General features: G+C 47.5%; 1 protein-coding gene across 2 annotated transcripts in view; it reads right to left on the reverse strand.

The window, feature by feature from the left end:
- SPECC1 (sperm antigen with calponin homology and coiled-coil domains 1) overlaps nt 1-19,374 on the reverse strand; it is a 1,365,024-nt gene that overhangs the window by 129,550 nt on the left and 1,216,100 nt on the right. For both annotated transcript variants that reach the window (XM_078679993.1, XM_078679994.1), the window contains one exon: nt 2,919-3,035. In XM_078679993.1, coding sequence (XP_078536119.1) covers nt 2,919-3,035 — 117 coding nt within the window. The remainder of the gene's footprint in view (nt 1-2,918; nt 3,036-19,374) is intronic.

Below are 19,374 nucleotides of genomic sequence, written 5' to 3' on the forward strand. Positions count from 1 at the left end.
TGATTTCCGTTTGTTTTGTATTGCTGGAGCTATCTTTTCCATGGACAACTTGTCCCAGATTCTAGCTGCCCGAGAAGAAAATAAAGTTGGCATGGCCTCCACGTTATCGGCAGACACTGTATCTCGGTTGCTAAAGCCATAGCCAGATGTTTGCCCCTGAGTGACTTGTATGATTTCTGAGATGAATATGGTCTTCCCAACAGATTGACACCTGGATCCCTCTGCCAATAGGCCAGGATCTTGCGCTGTGCTTCAAGTTCTCGCACATCCAATGCAAATATGTGGACTCTATCATAGAGTTTCCCCTATACTTTATGTGTCATTTCATGGCCAAGTTCTTTTTCCCATAGTTTTTGGCCTGATGTTTTGTCATCTTGTAGGAGTACGTAAAAAAATGATAAAAAGAGGGAATCAAGGTCCTGTCATGTGATCCTACTTTTAGCTACTTTTGAAGACCTATAGGTGGTCTCAAGGCTCCCTCTTTCATTGGTTGGTGGAGCACCATTTGAAGGAGTAAGGTGTATTCAAACCTTTCTCTCCGGGAGGTCAAATTACCACTTAAGAACTTCAAAAAGTCTTCTAAAGGAACAATTTGTTAGTTTGGGAAGAGGGAACATGTAGTGTTCATTAAAGAGGTGAGCCAAACATTACGTAAATTGGAGGTGTGTTGGGGTGGTCCTATTGGATACGGGGATGCTGTTCCAGATCCTGGGTACAGAGATGGAAAAAGCCTGTTGCCTTGTTTTTTCTTTTTTACACTTCTAAGTCTGCTGCCACGATGGTGTCCTTGCTGCCGATGAGCTGAGATAAACCAGAAATGCTGAGCTTGTCTGCAAGATAAGCAGGAGTGCTGGTCATAATAGCTTTGTGAATGATGCAACTGGTTTTGAAGAAGGTACTGGCCAGCAAGGGGAGTCAATGGAATTCCATAAGGTAAGGGTAATGGGATCATATTTCTTCACTCCTTGGATGAGATGTGCAGCAGCATGTAAGGTGCCTATAAAGAGCACCAGTGTGGACTGTCAGAGGCCATGAAGCAGGGAATTATCACCATCGCGTTCTGGTGGAAACAGTTCGGCTTTCTTTAGAAAAGAGTGCTGCTACCAGGCTGTCTTTGGTTTTTTGGCAGAGTGTGAGTGATGTTGGTGTCAAGAGTGATTTGGCATTCAGTGAAAGCTGGGGTCTGAACCTATCATGCTTCATTACATTAAGCCAGGTTTGTAGTATATATTGTTTACTGTTCTTTAAAAAGAAAAGTAACTCTGTCATGGTTGGAGTGTGCTTCAGGTACATGCCGGACATCCAGGTATGAATGATGTGCAAGCAGTGTTTGATGTGAAGGATGTCTGAAGCAGAAGAGACTCTCAAGGCGAGTTGTGTATCATTGGCATATTGGTGAATGTTGATGCTATTATCTGAGAGTAGATCCCACAAGCAGCTCCATGTGTAGGTTGAAGATGACAGGAGACAGTCTTGGGCCCTGGGGGACTCCACATGTAATAGAGATTTTTCGTGGCCTGGACGTGCCATTGTTAACAGACTGATGTTGGTTGGGAAAGTAGGAGGAGAACCAGTAAAGGACATTGCCCGGTGAATACCAATCAAGGCTCAATGGTGTGTATTTGGGTGGGATGGTCAACTGTGTTGAAGACAACTGAGAGGTCCGGCATTATCAGAATGCAGTGGTCATCAACATCTGTTGTCACAAGAGCATCCTCTATGATGTGGAATGTAGTGGTTTCTGAGATGCACAGTGATCTGAAGTCAGACTGGTAGTCATGCAGGAGATTGTTAGCATTGATGTGGTCTTGGAGTTGAACATAGACTGTTTTTTAATGACCTTGTCGATGAATGGTGGATAAGTAATGGGCCGGTAGTTGGAGAAGTCATTGTGGTCTAGTGTAGGTTTCTTCAGGAGTAGGAGGATCTGATCTGCCTTGAGAGCTTCTGGGAAGATGTCTTGCGTGAGGGATGCATTCACAATGGTAGACAGGGCTAAGAACCTTCTCCAAAACGAACTTTAATGAAGGACGAGCTTTAATGAAGGATGATGGTAAGACATCATCTTCATAAGAAGTGGCAGTTGACAAAAATATGGACTTGAAAATTGGATGTAAAGTTAGATTTGCAGATGGATAGATAAGTGGATGTGAGAATGAAAACAAGAATGAAGAGATGAATGGAGTAAAAAGTGAAAGGTGGATAGATGAATTGATGTGTGGCAGGAATGGGCAATAGATGGATGGAATGGTGAAAGAACGATTGGAAGGATGGACAAGTGAAAGGGTGGGTGAAATGATGGATGGTAAGATGAAAAGATGAATGTATGCAAGAGTGAAATGATTGCAGAGTGAAAACATGAAAGGATAGATGAATAGCTAAGTGGGACAGGCTCAGAAGGTCTAAGACGTTAACTCTTCAACGGGAGTGAAGACTGGGGTACACAAATTAAACAGCCTGGGAGGGACGACATACTAACAGAACTCCAACATTGACCTCAGACCTGCCCCATTCATATCCAGCAACACGAATGTTCCACATGCAAAATGCATTGGAGTTCCTTGAACCGTCTCATCTCAAATCCTACGTAAAATAAAGAATTTCTTTGTATTAATTACCTACATTTTAAGTGGTACTTTCAGTGCTTTGATGTCCTATGTCAACAAACACATTGCCTTACATATAGATCAGCTTTGCTGCTGCAGCCCAGACTCAGTAGGTCAGAAGTTACGTCAGCACAGCAGATAAGATGTACTCCTAGCTGTAATATGATTAAGGTCTTTACCTTGCAGGCTGCAACTCCTTTGGAGAAACGGGTGTCAAACTTGATAAAATGCAGGGATCCCCTCAGGGTTCTCACAGCAGAACAAGTACAGCAAATCTAATGTTCTAGTCGGTGACAGGGCCAACTCACTCACCTTATCCTGGCCGTTGAGATCTTGGTATGGTATGTGTGCCGGCAAGTAGGTGTGAAGGATGGCACAGAAGGCTAGGCCATCGCTCCAGCTGCTGCTGAAGTTGGTAATGTCGATATTCTGCAAATACAGGAGACAAGAGGTATACATGGAATCAAAGAGTAGTGTCTATCGCATGTTGTAATTATCTAGTGATTCTAACTCTAAAAAACGTATTTTACAAATTACCCTATTCATTAATTCTGTGCTTAAAACCAGTCTACAAAGTCAGCAAACATGTTTCTGCTTGGAAAACGCACCACCTTATATTGACAAGTGACACAGTGTTGTCACCAGGCTGGCAGATGTTACGGCATTTCGTTGTTTTAATATTTCACCTCTGTTTTCCCATACTGTTTCATTCTGTTAACGTTTTCTATTTCTATTTCTTAAAAACATGACAAGCTCACTCAAATGTATGTTTGTATACAATCGAGAACGGTGATAAAGGCTGCACTGCAATTGTTCGTGCTAAAATAGTTTTAGTATTCTTAAAAGATATGTTGTGGAAGAGAGATCTATGTAGCACTCACCTGTAACTTTACTCTTCAGGTTTTTTTTACGAGAAGTAATTCCTCCGTAATCTCTTTTACGCGACACAATGACGCCATCAGCTTTTATGCGGGTAATCGCCCTTCTATTAGTTATCGTGTAAGGAATTACACCCTCATTATTTATTTAACTAGTCACCATGCCCCCACGAGTTCACTTGAAGTGCCCATTAGCAGCTTTGCGTCCGTTGAACCTTACAGGATGCGTACATGCATATTTCCCAGAGTGTAAAAAGTGTTGGAATTGTATTAAAATGAATATTCTCCATGAAAATGTAAAGATAGTAAGTCCAAATATTAATAGCGTGATTACTTAAGAATTAGCTACATTACTTCGTTGTTCCCTGCTTTGTCCCAGCACTAACGGAGTGAGGAGGGTCCTCTGTGTGGCGTTTGCTGATAACACCATATATTCAATTAGCGCACTTGCGCTAATAATCACAGGAGCCGGCAAGTTGCTTCTACACGCGGCTCCGACTGCTTAGCCGAGGCCACGCCCATTTATTTATACACGCGAGCGTCTGACGTCCCGAACGCGTAAGTAGGCTGGAACGCCACCTCGCGCATCGGAACACTACATTCCTTCCAACCTTTATTAAACAACGAAATTAACAAAAACATTGCAGGCAAGAAAAACGATGGATCTGTTACCAGTCTGCCAGTCTCAGTTCCTGATGGTTACACCAGATAGTCTGCCAGCTGCGAAGATGGCGCCGGATTCCTTCGCAGGCCATACCTGGACTGTCCACCTCTGTACCGGGCCACCTCCGGGGATCTGCGCTCGGGGGTGTTGTGCTCCCCTCGGAATGAGGGAGAGGAGGCCAGGCCACTCCGGGGGGTGGCAGGCAGGGATTGGGAACTTTGGTCCATTAGATCTTCGCTGTCGTCCGGGCACTGGTCTGCGTCCTGGTTTTCATGTGGTTGACTCGGGGCAGTCTTTCAGGTTCAGGTCCGGAGTCAGGAGGTGTTCCGGGGTAAGCTTTCTTGAAAAAGGATACGTCTCTGGTGACGGTTTCAGCTCCTCTCTGGGCGGTCACCATTGTGCCGGTCCGGCAGGTGACGGTCCACGGCCGGTGTTCGAAGGGAAGTCTGAACTTGCTCCCGGGATACCGATCTTTGACGTACACTTGGTCTTGCGATTGGATAGTGGACTCCTTGGCTCCTCTCCGCTTGCTGGCTTGATTATTTGAGCGAGTTCTGTTGGCTAGGGTCTTCTCTCCACTGGCTTGCGTGGGGACCCAGGTTGGGTGATGGGGGAGTGTATCACTCACTGTTCGGCCCATGGTTGCCGTTCCTGGCGCTGCCTCCGTGGTGACGTGAGGGGTCATCCTGTACTCTCTCAAGAAGCTGTAAATCGCCCTCTCCAGTGGAGATCCATCTGCCAAAGCAATGTGTATTGTCTTGTTGAGGGTACGCATGAACCTTTCCACTTCCCCATTTGCTTGGGGCCAGCGTGGGGTAATCTTGCGGTGGTGAATCCCCCACCCTTTCAGATATTCTGCAAACTCTTGTCCCTGGAAGGGGGGTCCGTTATCTGTCTTTACCACTTCGAAGATGCCGTGAGTGGCAATGGTCTTCTCAAACTTGGCGATCACCTCGCTGGCTGTCTGGCTTCCCACTATTTCCACCTCCGGGTACTTGGTAAAGTCGTCAATAATGACTAGAGCATAGCGTCCATCTGGGAGGTGCCCAAAATCCGCACTCACGTACTCCCACGGTCTCTGGGGATTTTCTTCTGTGGCCACTGGGTGGGGTCGATCCGCTTGCCCTGCCGCTTGACACCAGTTGCAGGCCTTCACTGTTTGTTCGACCATGGCATCCATGCCGGGGAACCAGACCTTGGCCCTCAATCTGCTTTTGGTTTTCACCATTCCTTGGTGTCCTCGGTGCGCTAGGTCTACTGCCTGTTGGGTGAGGCTAGCCGGCATCACTAGTCTGGGGCCTCGTAGAAGACACCCTTGGCCGTCGACGGACAGTTCTCCCCTCACTCTCAGGATGGATTCCAGTGTCATCTTGGCTTGGGGCGTCTTCCTGCTCAGAGACTCTTGGATGGCCCTCCAATCTCCAGACTTGACTGCATCTGCAGCTACCTGCAGGCATTCCTCTCCCTCAGAGGCTCCAATGATGGCAGCTAGGCTCATGGGAAGGGGTCGTGATCTTTCAGTCACCAATCGGACAAACTCTTCTGTGTCTTCCGCCTCCTCTTGTTCCTCCTTGGTGGCATTACGGGGATGCCTGGATAGATAATCCGCCGGGTTCGTGGATCCCGGTTTGTACTCTACTTGGTAATCGTATCCTTGCAGCTGGATGATCCATTTCTCAATTCTGGGTGGTGGTTTCGATGCCGACCCTTGGAAGAGAGGTATGAGTGGCTTGTGGTCGGTTGATACCGTGAAGTGGTGGCCATACACATATACGTGGAAATGTCTGCAGGCCCAATGAATAGCGATGGCCTCTCGCTCAATTTGCGAGTATCTTTGCTCCGTTTCGGTTAGGGACCGACTGGCGTAGGCGATGGGTGCCCAGTCTCCGTTGGTCTGCAATTGAGCCAGTACCGCTCCTAGGCCGTAAGGGCTGGCATCTACGGCCACGTTGGTGGGTTTTGCAGAGTCGAAGTACGACAAGGTGGTGTCTGCCGACAGGGCCGCTTTTGTTGCGCAGAAAGCTTGCTCTTGTTCGGGCCCCATTGCCATGTGGTTGTGGATTTGGTCAATTCTCTGAGAGGCTTGGTAAGGTTGGAGAGGTCGGGGATGAAACATCCGCAGAAGTTCACCATGCCCAGGAAGCTCCTGGCTTCTGAAATGTTCGTTGGGGCAGGGGCCTCTTGAACGTCCTTCACTTTGTCTGGATCCGGGGCCACCCCTTGATCAGAGAACATATATCCAAAGAAGCTGATTTTGTTCTGTAGGAATTGGCACTTTTCACGGTGCAGAGTGAGGCCTGATTCTTTGATTCTCTTGAGGACTCCTCTCAGCCTCTGGTGGTGTTCCTCAACTGTTGGCGCATAGATCAGCAGATCATCGCTAACGTTGAGTACTCCGGGGAGCCCGCTGAGGACCTCTCTAATGGTATTCTGGAATACCTCAGCTGCACTGGAGATGCCAAAATTCGGGCGCCGATATCGTCCGAGGCCTACATGGGTGGAGAAGGTGGTTATATACCTCGAGTCTGGATGGAGTGGCAGCTGGTGATAGCCTGACCGAAGATCCATTTTGGAGAACCACTTTGCCCCGTTCAACTCTCCTAAGATGTCATCCATAGTGGGCGTTAGGTGTCGTTCCCTTTTTATGGCGACGTTGTGGAGGCGCATATCCACGCAGATGCGGACCTGTCCGGGCTGTTTCAGCTTTCTGGCAATCACGATCGGGGATACCCATGGGGTTGGCCCGCTGACCTTCTCTATGATGCCTTGTTTTTCTAGGGCCTCCAGCTCCTCTTCGACCTTCTGCCTCAGATGGAATGCGATTCGCCTGTGCCTCAGCGCCACCGGCTGCACGGATGGATCAATGTGCAGGGATACTTCCTTCCCTTTCACACACCCAATTCCTTTGAAAACTTTGCCAAACTCCTCCATGATGGTATCCAATTCCTCTTCTAATACCGCCATGGCAAACAATATCAGTTTCAACTCTTCGGCTGATTGCCCGCTCAACAGCATGCCACTGCCTTCCTTCGTGACGTAGATGGTGGTGTCTATCTTCGTCTCTCCGTGCTCCAAGTCGGTCTTGAAACAGCCGATGAGTGGGATGGGCGTCTTTTGGCCATACGCAAATACTCGGATCTTCGCCTCCCGTAACAAAGGCTTTGTGCGTAGCTGGTTATAGACGTTGGCGGCCATTAGCTCAATGGATGCCCCTGTATGAATAGTTGCTTTTACCTCCTGTTGGTGGATCATGATGCGACATTTCGGCAGGCGGCGCTTCTTTCTTTGTGGCTGGTTGATTGCGAACACATAGTGTACCGGGTATTCGTCGGTGTCCTCATCCATGTCCTCGCTGTCCGGCTCTTCTCGCACCGCTTGTGCGGCCTCTTTCTTGGCTATGGTGGATCTGCACACTGCTGCGAAATGGTTCATCCACCAGCACGCGCTACATTTCTTCCCTTTTGCTGGGCAATCTTGCATGCGGTGAGGCTGGCCTCCGCAGTACCTGCATTCCTTTTTCTTGGTGTCCGGTTGTCTCCTTCCTCCGGTCTGCCTCGCTTTGGGTCTCACCACGTTCACCTTCTCTGCCACGTGGGCTTGTTCCGTCTTGATGGGGCGGTGCAGGGCTGCTTCCATGTGTGAGGCCCTCGCCAGTGACAGTTCCTTCGAACGGCCTAGTGTGAGGCTGTCCGCCAGGGGTTTACCGTCTTCTTGGAGGAGAGGCGACTCGGAGTTTGGATGAGTAGCACCCTTGGATGATCTGTCCTCGGATCTCCTCCTGCTCGTCACGGAACCCACACGTGCTGGCTAGCTCCTTTAGTTGGCCATGGAACGCATCTAGGGACTCTTCGGCCTCCTGCTTGGCTTGACGAAAGATACATTTTTCGTAGTCTCTGTTTGCCATAGGCTCGAAATGGGCATTTAAAGCGGTCAGTAGCGTGAGGTATGTCTTCGGAGTGGCTTCCACGATGGTCTTGTATATTCGGTGGATGTCCTTGCCTCCCATATGGAGTAATAGGGCCCTGCGCTTTTCTCTGGATATCCCTGCCCCCTCAAAATATATTTGGAGGCGATCGGTCCAATCCCTCCATCGCGGGGCTAGGGACGACGGGGAACCATCGACGATGAACGGCTCAAGGGCGGGGATGACGCCATTTTGGCACGTGCTCAGCGCGCTGCATAGGCCGTGTACTGCCCCTTTTCTCCTTGGCAGTTTTGTCGAGTGGCGACACCCTGTGTTCCTCCTCTGGGCACTGCTCCTGTCCCCCTGTCTTCTACAAGGGCGGTCAGCCAGAGATTACCAGCCCAGGCATGAGGGTCCTGGTACTGCAGTCCGGCATAGGCAATCCACCTGGCCCAGAAAGTAACTGGGGGGCACCGTCCCGCACCTCTCTAGCCCGTGGGCCCGTGTAGGGTAATGCTTTCTGGGTCCCCAGGGGAAAATCATACCTCTGACCTCCAACACAGCACCAGCATGCACAGCTGGGCCTTCCTGGGAGGCTCTGCACACGACGAATGCACCATCAAGCAGCAGAAAATCTGGCACAGAAACGGGCAGATATCACCACCGGGGGGTTTCAGAGATACACCCTCATCGCCAGTGTGGCGTTTGCTGATAACGCCATATATTCAATTAGCGCGCTCGCGCTAATAATCACAGGAGCCGGCAAGTTTCTTCTACACGCGGCTCCGACTGCTTAGCCGAGGCCAAGCCCATTTATTTATACACGCGAGCGTCTGACATCACGCGCCAGCGCTCGCTCGTCCCGAACGCGTAGGTAGGCTGGAACGCCACCTCGCGCATCTGAACACTACACTCTGCATAAGCATTATGCATTCCGTACAGACTTCCTGAATTCTACCTCTGCTCCTCACAGAGGCCACTCGTCCTCGCGCGGGCCCTGAGGGCAGGCTTACCGACGACACCTCCGTCCAGCACAAGACCCCCATTTAGGACAGCAGAGGAGCTGGTGAAGTACTGGCCCTAGGAAGAAATTGTGAGTCACGAAGATTACCAGTAAGTATTCTGGCCAATACTTCCTGCCCCCTTCCTAGCTCCGTTCCATACTCGGTAAGGATGTACCAAAGCAGCATACATTCATCTCCAGAGATTCAAGTCTTGGTCTCAAGTTCAACGTCCTGTGATTCCCGGCAAACCACTTAATTTCCCTGGGGCGTGAATATGTGTAACGTCTGGCTCTCGTCTAAAGCGCTCTTTTCAGTGCCTGCTTAAGCGCAGTGCGACCGGTGCAGTAGAACCGGGTGGCAAGCTTGAGAGGCCGTCCGTTGCATGACAGGCTGAGGCGAGATAAGAGCAGCCTGCATAGATCTTCCTGTGCCCGCATTATACCAGGAATAAAAACAACTGTATGATAGCTCTGGTTGAGTAATTTACTTGATGGAGAGATCGGTGATTTTTCTAGTCACAATTTGACACATGATAAAGTAGCATGAAGGGTTAATGGTCTGGCTGCAAGGCACAGCACAACATGCATGTCACAGTTTTTGTATTTTATGTAGATAGCCAGTGAGTTACTGCTTTTGTCACAAAGATGGAGTTCATATTTCAATCCTACTATTTCCACTATAGAACATTAAGCTATGAAGTAGCATTATAGTTCTGCATGCAAATTGCAAGCATAGGTTTAGAACCTTATTGTTTTTTCCTCAATGTTTCGTTATTCTAACAATTAAAAAAAAAAAAGTTACTTTAGGTAGTAATACTATTTTATTAGTATGGCACCGCAATCATTGTGCTAAGTTTCCAATCCTAAGTTTATTGGGCACATTTACTACCACTTTGTGCCTGGTTTGAATCACGAAAGGGAAGCAAACCCGATGCAAAGTGTTGTGAAAGGATTAATTTACAGCATACATACTGAATGACATTGGATAGTGGCCCTGCAGTAACAGAATGTAGAAGTATGCACTACTTTGCATCAAGGAGGCTTACCATGAGTGGTAGATGAGTGTTCCCCATTCATGGTAAGTACATGGGTACATTAATGTTCCCATTCATGGTGGGTGCATGGGCACCATATTTTAATCGATATGGTGCTGTTGTGCTCTCTTCTTTTCACACAACTGTGCAACTTTGGTTACTACACTGCATGAAGACTTTGTAAATCTGCCCCTTGGTTTCTCTAAAGCAAGCACTCATAACACATAAAACTTACCAGTATGGATGACATATGACTCCAACACCTTGTAGCCCTCATTGGCTCAGGTAACATTTCCTATACAGTGAATTACACACTTGTGCAACTCATTTTCTCTGTGTAATGTGTTAATAATTTACAGCACGTCGAAAATCTACATTGGTCCGAGTCGGGCTATAGAAAAAATAAATGTGAGAGAGGGGCTAAGTAGATATGAGGAGCATCACTGAAGGTGGTAGTGAGGAAATCTGTGCAGGAAAAGGTAATTGTGGGGAAGGGCTCCAAGAAAGCTTGTTGCACCGGGCACCACCAGAGCTAAACCTCGGCTCTGGCACTGATACCCTCGACCCAAGTTAGTGCTACAGAACACTGCAAAAACAAAATTAAAGATCTCAATGAACGATGATACACCTGAACAGGGATACGCCACTGTATGTTGTAAAACACTCAAGCAGTCCAGAGCAAGGCCAGGAAACAAAGATAGACAGTCACAGAAACCCACATCATAATAACATTAGCACGTCCTAATTAAGGCCAGAATGCTTCCAGACCTCTCGACTGGCACTCCCAACCACAGCAGATCATGACCAAGACATATGAGGGAAACCAATGAGTCAAAGAGGCAAGCACAGCGTGCAAGATATACGCTGACTGGAAGACGACGACCCACACGCAAAAACAAGGGGCACAAAACTAAATAGGTGTCGCTGGTAAATCAGCTCTTTATGGACAGGAATAAAGTTCAGGAATTTATTGAGAGCACAAAATGCTTTTGCAGTGGGTGCCTGCTCTCTGGATGTAGATCTCCCTCAGTAAGGAATGGACCGAGGAAGGGGGGTGGTAGTGCTGAGCAGGCTTGCATTTAAGTGATCTTGGAATCGCTTTCTAGTGTCCTAGGACAAGTGCATGAGTGACAGAGGAAGCAATAAAAGTAGATATGCTCAATATAATGGATTTGTTATCCAGACCCTCACAGGTCTAAAGTTACAGCCTCCAATTTACATACAGATTTCAATAACACCAAGAAGTATGTTATGACAGGAGTTGACATGTCAAGATTCTAATGTGCCACCAGCCTGCTGTCCTACAACTGAAGGCCGAACTTGATTGGCTGTTGCTAGGCAGATGCCTGGCAGCCCAGAAGCTAACTGCAGAACCGGCTGACTATGCGTGCGTGGGATATACTGAAATGGCGCCCTGGCCCACCCACCACACTGTGTTGTGCGGCTCACGTGCGTCGTTTAAGATCTATCAGATCTCGGCGTTAAGACACTGTTCCAGCTGACCTTCACAGGTTTGCAAAATGCATTTGTGCTACGTCCCCCATTTACTGAATTCAACACTGTGTTAGAGTTGTAAAATTACAGGCTTCATCTCTTTCTAGGAGATGATGGAGCAGCCTTTCTACTTCTCAAACCATTCTTTAAACCCTGGTGAGACACACCTGTCCCAAGAAACTAATTGTTCCGCATAAATTACTGGCAATTACCTATGTCTCATGCCGCCTCTCACATATGAAAATTGTTGGGTGTAAAGGATAGGCTTTTAATTCGAGCAGTTGACAGCCTCTTACAGTATTTAGCAAACTCTTAAACTCTTGAATTGCTAAGCTGTTCTTCAGAAGTTTGGTCTCGGCTTCACTGCATATGGTAGACTTTCAGGCAAACTCTTTAATACCCTATTACTGCACTAATCCCTGCAGTGCTTTGCCGCGATTCAAAAAGCGTCACACTAATTAAGTGTGCCCTTGAAAATGATGTGAAGATGGTATCAGACCTACTCTTGTCATATTTCCGGCTTCACCGGTCCTGTCAATAATCAATAAAGAAAGCTAGTTTGTGGAAAAAAAGTGTTGCCAGCTCGCATTTAAGAATTATATTCAGGCGTTTGCTCAATTTTAAGTCACACCGCATCTTTTGAAATAAAAATGTACTACATTTCTGAACATTAACCAACCAAATATAAAGATGGTACAGATGAACGTTTAAGATTGAACTCACTGGTAAAATGAAGCGGATGTTTAATAGAGAACATTTTCAACTTTCTGAAAACAGCCTGAAAGTGACAGCACCACAGCGTTGGAAATATGCACCTCTTAAAAGTAAGAGTGTGCTGATATAAGGACCCAAGACTTATAGACAAAGTGATGCAACTGTGCTCCAGTTGTAGATAAACTGACTGTGCAAGAATGAAAGTCTGAATCTGGCTATAGCTGCCTTCCAATCTTGTATTATTTTCCTTGCAAGTTCACCATTCTGTCTCCACCTGTGGTTTCTGACCCATTGAGATCACCAGACTTGCAGGCACTATGCTCACCACCAAACCCCTTGGCTTCTGCATGACATATTACAGGCATTATCCTCCATCTTCCCAAAACCTCTCACATCACTCCGGCACTTAAATCCCTTCACTGGCTTCCTGTTCTCCAGAGATCCCTCTTTAAATTGGGCTGCCTAGTTTTCCGAGCTCAGGCCCGCTCTGCTCCTCTGTTTATTAGTTCCCTCATCTCTTCTCACGTCCCCACCCGTACTCTTCGCTCTTCCACTCTCTCCCTTCTTCATCTCCCCCGCTTCCGCAAGACCAGAACGGGTGGCACCAGGTTTTCTGTTTTGGCCCCCCGTTTCTGGAACTGCCTCCCCTTGTCCATACGTTCTATTCCCATTTATTCCCACTTCCGTAAAGCATTAAAAACCTTCTTATTTTCCCAGGAGTTCTCCTGTTAAATCTCAGTGGCCCCCTCTGTGATTTGTGGCTTAGCCCCCAGCGCCAGGAAGCCGCTTGGCCACAGTGCGCTTTATTAAATACTTTTTTCATTCATCCAAGCCATGACAGTGCCCACCATCATCAAATTGTGGGCCCTAACAGCGGTAATTCTTGGCGTATTGCAGGAATGCATGGAAGATTGTATCCTTTCAATAAAATGCTGGCCATGGCACAATGGCAGTACCTCTTGACATATTGAGGGAATCCATAGCTTCATGGTGCTTACTGGGAACCCTTTTTACGGTAGCCCTGTCATCATGGTGGCAACTTTTTAATAAGCAAATTATATTGTTTTAATTGATCAGAGAACAAAACAAACCAAACAGCACATTCAAAATTGTAGAATTCATTGATCGCTAGAAGAGATGCACTAATTCTTATCAATCTTTGGTCATAATGTAGCAGAAACACCACATCCTCAAATCTTGTGGTGTTTATGTGGGCAGCCGCTTGCTTTATAAATAGGTTCTTCCAATTTGGCACACCAGTCTATTGCTGCATGCGACTCGATGGGGCAGAGCCTTAGGGGGATCTCCAATGTTGGGCATGACACACTTGGCAATTATTGTAATGATATCAATCAGGGTACGTTCCCCTCTACAGTGACCGACATCCTCCAAAATACCCAATAATGCAATCCGGGGAGAACAGTCAACAGGCCGCTGCAGTATTCTGGAACAAGTATAAAAGATATCAGACTAATATCGCCATATAAAAGGGAAATTCCATACATATAGAAAAAGTCGCATTCATCAGGGACAAACGGGTGAGGAGAGTGTGCCTGTCCTCCATAAACGACCAGGAGTAAAATATGACAGTTGCATATAGTTTATCTGTAGAAGGTGCAGGAAGGGATAACGAGTTTTTAGCATTCCTCTAGTCACTCATCCAGTAGGCCTACCAATCCTTCCCATCTCTCTCAAACAGTAGTAAAGCGATCTGGTGTGTTGATGACCAGGGGATTGTACAGCTGTGAATTACCTCCCTGAGCCAGTGTACCCAGGTTGACTTTGGACTCTAGAGCATTGTATTCTGGTTTAGCAGTCAATACCGACTGATAAGGCAGTACATAGTGCAGTTTTAGGCATCTGTAGAATTGAGTTTTGTGAAGGTCGAATTTAGCCTAAAGAGATTGGGACAATTTCATACGTGTACCAGTCCAGATATTGCCCAATTTCTAAATACAATGAGATTCCATTAATCAAACCCATCCAGGCGAACTGCATGGAACAACCACCTACCCTGCCACAGGAGAGTCTCCTGTCTAGGTTTCTGGTCCCTTTGGATTTAGCTGAGGGCCAGATGCCCACACAGGAGTAGCCTCTTGAAGTGACTCTAGAGGATGGTCTCCCTAGAGGGACATTTCAATGCGAAACCAAGGGTCTTCGTGGCCTCCAATTAACCAATCGTTGGAATCTATGAGGCCCAGTAATAGAGACGGCGGTCAGCCATTCCCAACACTTTCTCATAAGTGGATTGTGTATATTTATGAAATGCTATCTTGTGAGTTTTCTTTGCCCAAAGAAAGGACCGTATCCTAGCAACAGGATAGTAAACCAGGGTTGTGGAATTGTTAGGGTGAAGTATTGTAGGTCACAGAGAAGTCTTGGTAGAGCCATCATCTTAAATACTGCCACCCTTTCAAGGATGTTGAGGGGTAAGTCTGACCGTTTCTTCATGTCTCGCTGGGTCAGGGCCAGTATCGGGGTAAGGTTGAGGGTCCAGATCAGCCCAGGCTCAAGAGCAGTGTATATCCGCAAATATTGGATACTGATTCTATGGATCAGTAGACAATCTCCTACAAGGGGGACCAGGGGTGATTTTGACAAGTTGACTTTTAACCGGGATGCCTTGCCATACATTCCGAGCATTTGAATAAGACAGGGACACGTAATATTCAGGCGGAACATGAAGAAAAGTATGTCATCAGCACAGAGACCAATTCAATACTCAAAACCGTTGCTCCATTAACATAACCACACCTGTGCAGCACATCGAACGGACACTGCAACAGGCTCTATTGGCAGGCAAATAGCAGCGGCAAGAGAGTGTACCACTTCCTAGTACTCCTACTGATCCGGAATGGTGACAAGAGAGTGCCGTTCACCCTCACCTGCCCTTGGGATTGGGCATACAATAATCTGGTAATTGATAGGACACAATGCTTGAAATCCATCTGAACAAGAGATTTGAGCACTTTGAGGAAATCCTTGAGCATGAGTGTCTCTGAACTTAAGGTAGAGAGATGTGAACCATGCGAGTAGAGTGTTGTTATGGAAAACACACTAGCTTGAGTGGACAAGTGAGGCAATCACTTGCAGGAGACATTGGCCAGGATCTTGGCTTAGATCTTAATCTCCAGGTATATAAGAGGAACTCGGCAATAGCCTTCCCTGCAGCCCACAAGGCTGCCTTGGAGTTCACAGATCCCTCATTAAGCTCAAAATATGATTTCAGTTCTTGCAGTAAATATTTAGAGCCTTTTGTATCGACCAAGCACTAAGCATTCACTGGCCACATCAGCCGCTGGACCCCTTCAGGGTTGCTATATGTATTGTGGCTGTGGAGTGGTCACAGATGCCTCTGGAAGGTTGTCTGCCACAGTAATACACAGTACATCCCTGGCTGGCAAGAAGAGACCATCAATTCTAGACATGCTGATATGCAAAGGCTGAGATATGGGTGTATTCAGTTGTTCGTAGATGCCAATTTCTCCATTCAGCAAATAGACCCAAAGAAGTCATTCAATCCGCTAACATGGAGGTTTTCTGTATTGTTCAAGCCCTAACCAATGTGGGGTCTACTTTCGGGTCTATCACTGCTTAAAGACCCCACTTATGATGATTCCCCCAGAGCAAACTCAGGACCACATCTCGCAGGGCTTTAAAACGAGGTTTTGCCCGGTGTGGTAGGACCATACTCACTTAGGATGCTATACTGTGTGCCTTCCAGGCAGCCTTCCACCATGGTGTATTATCCAGAAGCATTGGGTAATGGAGTAGTTGATAGATAGGGGGATGCTTTCATGTAAAAGGATGGCAGTACTGTGGGAGACCTTAATGTGACCTGCATGGAAGTCAATGCCATCCCTAAATCATGCTAGGGCAGGGCATTGCATCTCAAGGAGGCATGTCTCTTAGATGATCAATACACTTGGAGAGTGGCACTTAGCAACCCTAAGAACCACCCCGCATTATGCGATGTTTAAGACTCTTACAATTTAACATCATCACAGTAAAGAGACTTGTCGGAGTCATGTTACTACATTGTGTATACATATTATATGTGCTATTTTCCAGACCAAATACCATACCGGCATCTAGGTGGCCTGGGAACAGAGAGTATGTAACACTCATGCCTTATGGACTTGAAGCGGTGTGTGGTAATGGTAGTCAAACTAGCCATGGACCTGTGAATCCCCATTCCCTTCAACTGCCCCTCACACCTAACCCAGAATTAACTGTCACCCGCAAAAGCCTTATTGAAGAGAGGCAAGTAGAGAGTGTAAAGGAGGTGACATCTTCCCCAACATCATACTTTATGTGACTCTATAGTTTATGGAGGATACTCTAGAGGATACAATGATGTTGGCAAAGAACAACCAAACAAGAAAAACATAAGCAAAACACAAGTATAGTAAAGTGGCCCATTAGGCAATTTGAACATTGGGAGAACTCCTGTAAGTTGTTCAGCCTGTATACTGATCCAGGGTCACCTCTGAGTATAGGTATTGGGAAGCGGCAGGATCACATTGGGAATTTCCGCACCTTAGGCCCCCATCCTGGTCGAGGTTCTCCTCTGCTTCTGAGCCTAGCGATCCGCATGTAGGCCCTTTATATCTCCTGGAGTGCTGTTGTCTACACAGCTTTTCATTATTAGCGTGTCCATTGCTACTAGAGAAGTGGGGCACTTCCTCCTCGTGCAAGGAAGAGGGGTGCATCTAATTTCCTTCCTCTCCGCAACTCAATCCCAGGCCATCTCCTGAGAGTCAAAGAAAAAGGAGCTGGAGTTGTAAAGAACCTTTTATTTAGTGGGTACCATGAGCAAGTATGTGAGATTCAATGCTCTTAGTTTCTGCTTAACCATATAAAAGAGCCTCCTCTGCTTCTGCACTGGTCAAGTATAGTCATCTGGGATTATGAGATTATGAGTGGAGTGGAAAGGAAAGGAAAGGAAAAGGCCCCAGTACCCTTGCTCCTTTGAGGACTGCATCCCTGTCTTTGCAGCTTAACAATGAGAGACCTGGGTGGGTCTCACAAGGCCAGGGGGAGTTGTTGGGGGATTGTTGTAATAATGCTTTGTTGCCACTTTCCTGGACAAAACATGCTGGCATTCTTCAAGGAGCCAAGACGCAATCTACAATTCCAAGAACTTTTCTGGCGAGGACGCTTCAACCGTCTTAGCGAATCACATGAATCTTGGATTAATCCTCCATGCTCTGTTTTCGGCATCTTCTTCGTGTTCCTCCAGAAAATCTGGAGGATATGCAGAGCTGTGGACTTAAGTTCTGTGATAGTATCTTCAAGCACCACGATGCACCTTTCAGTTTCGGATACTCTGCCAACTATATTGCACAGTTCTTGTCATAGGAGGGTAACATCTATAACCACTTTGCCTGTTTTGGTCTATCGTGGTCTTAAGGGCTGTTCGGAATACCGGTTTGTCTTGTAGAATACACTGTGCCCGTCACATAATCGGAGGATGAGGCTGGTGGGGGGATTCAGGCCTTCTTGGGTTTGTTTACTGGGGGCGAAGTGTACCTATCCATTTTAGTTTGTACTTGTGAGGATGCTTGGTGATCTCTTCTCACAGTTGCAGTGCAGAAACCACGCATGAGCTGCTACGGCTGGGTTGGCACAGGTTACGTAGGTCAGTGCTCTAGGGTTGCTGAAGTTAGCCAGCAATGCCAGGTCCAGGTCCAAAATACATCACCCACTGAAAGGTACATCACCCACTGGAAAAGACATCACCCACTGGTTGGTCTAGTGGAAAAAGGTGTCGGTCATACCTGGTTAGCCCACAGGTCAAAAGAAGAAATGGGACCCACCTCTGATGCTCACAAAGGAGACTTCTAAGCTATTAGCAGCGGCATGGAGGCCAATGAGAGTCCCTTCCAAAATCCTCCCCAGCTGCGCTAAATGACCAACAATGTTTAGCAGGGTATTCTGCGAGGTCGTGGCTGTAGGTATCCCACCTATGGTGCATTGTTAACTTCTTTCAATTTGAGGTAGCAGTCTTGGTACAGTGTCACTGAAAATGCGCCTCAGTGGTTTACTTGCACTGCTGACCTCCAGGCTGCCCATAAGCAGCCAAGCATGTCTGAGAGGGTGGGTGGTGCACAGGGCATCACAAGGTTTATTAATTATCAGTTGTGGTGCCACCAAGGGCACAGCAGGAGCTCAGCACAGGTATATCCTTGATGGATCCAGGTCCTTGGGAGCAACCGGAATAATCAGGCTGGCAACAGAGATATGTTGGTCCAGAGACCATCTCATGACTATTAAATTCTACACAGAGCATACAACAAAATCATTCTGAGCTGGGAGAGGCCGGTACCACCGTTTGTCTTGTGAAAGCAGGTGCCCGCACCACTCAGGGACCAACCTCCACACTTTAGTTGGACCTGGTCCCATAGTAGCTTTCTGGTTCCCCCCATGTTCAAGCCTCTACACTCACCCAGTTCTGGGGTTTCGAAATCCAATGGACCCATGTGTTAGCAGATCCTCAGTGGGGTGACATATACAGTCTACGATCATGTATTGACAGAGGGTGGTCACCTCAGGGCCATACAGTTCCCCTGTGGACACCAGGATAAGGTACCAGGAGTGGGCAACAGGGGTGCCAGATGTCTCTGTAGTTCAGGCAGTGAACAAATCTTCCCCCCTCAACTGCATTGTTCGGAGGGGCTCTGGTTCAGCGGCAGGCCCAGACTCAGTCTCTACAGACCTCTGTGGATGTTATGGGATGAGGCCTGGCTCATGCTAGAGCACTTGAGACAGAAGGGGGTAGGCAGGTCCCCACCCCAGGTCTACAGAGCGCACCGCTGCCGCAGGCAAGCAGTTGGGCGTGGCACCTGTGCATAAAAGAGGACCCTCGCCACCCTCTGCCATTACCTGGAGTCAGCACATGCAGTAGGTCAGCAGTCTGCAGCTTCCAGTATCTCCACATCAGGTCGGATGTTAGGCCTCCTCTCGCAGCTTCTATTGGTAGGCACAGATAGAGTCTCCTTTTAGGTAGTCAATGGGAGGGCCCAACGTGGCCTTTCGCCCCAATCTGCAATCTCCAGCGTAGTCGGGCAGCAGTCC

The sequence above is a fragment of the Lissotriton helveticus genome, chromosome 3_1 (genome assembly GCF_964261635.1).
Source record: "Lissotriton helveticus chromosome 3_1, aLisHel1.1, whole genome shotgun sequence".
Classification (NCBI taxonomy): domain Eukaryota; kingdom Metazoa; phylum Chordata; class Amphibia; order Caudata; family Salamandridae; genus Lissotriton; species Lissotriton helveticus.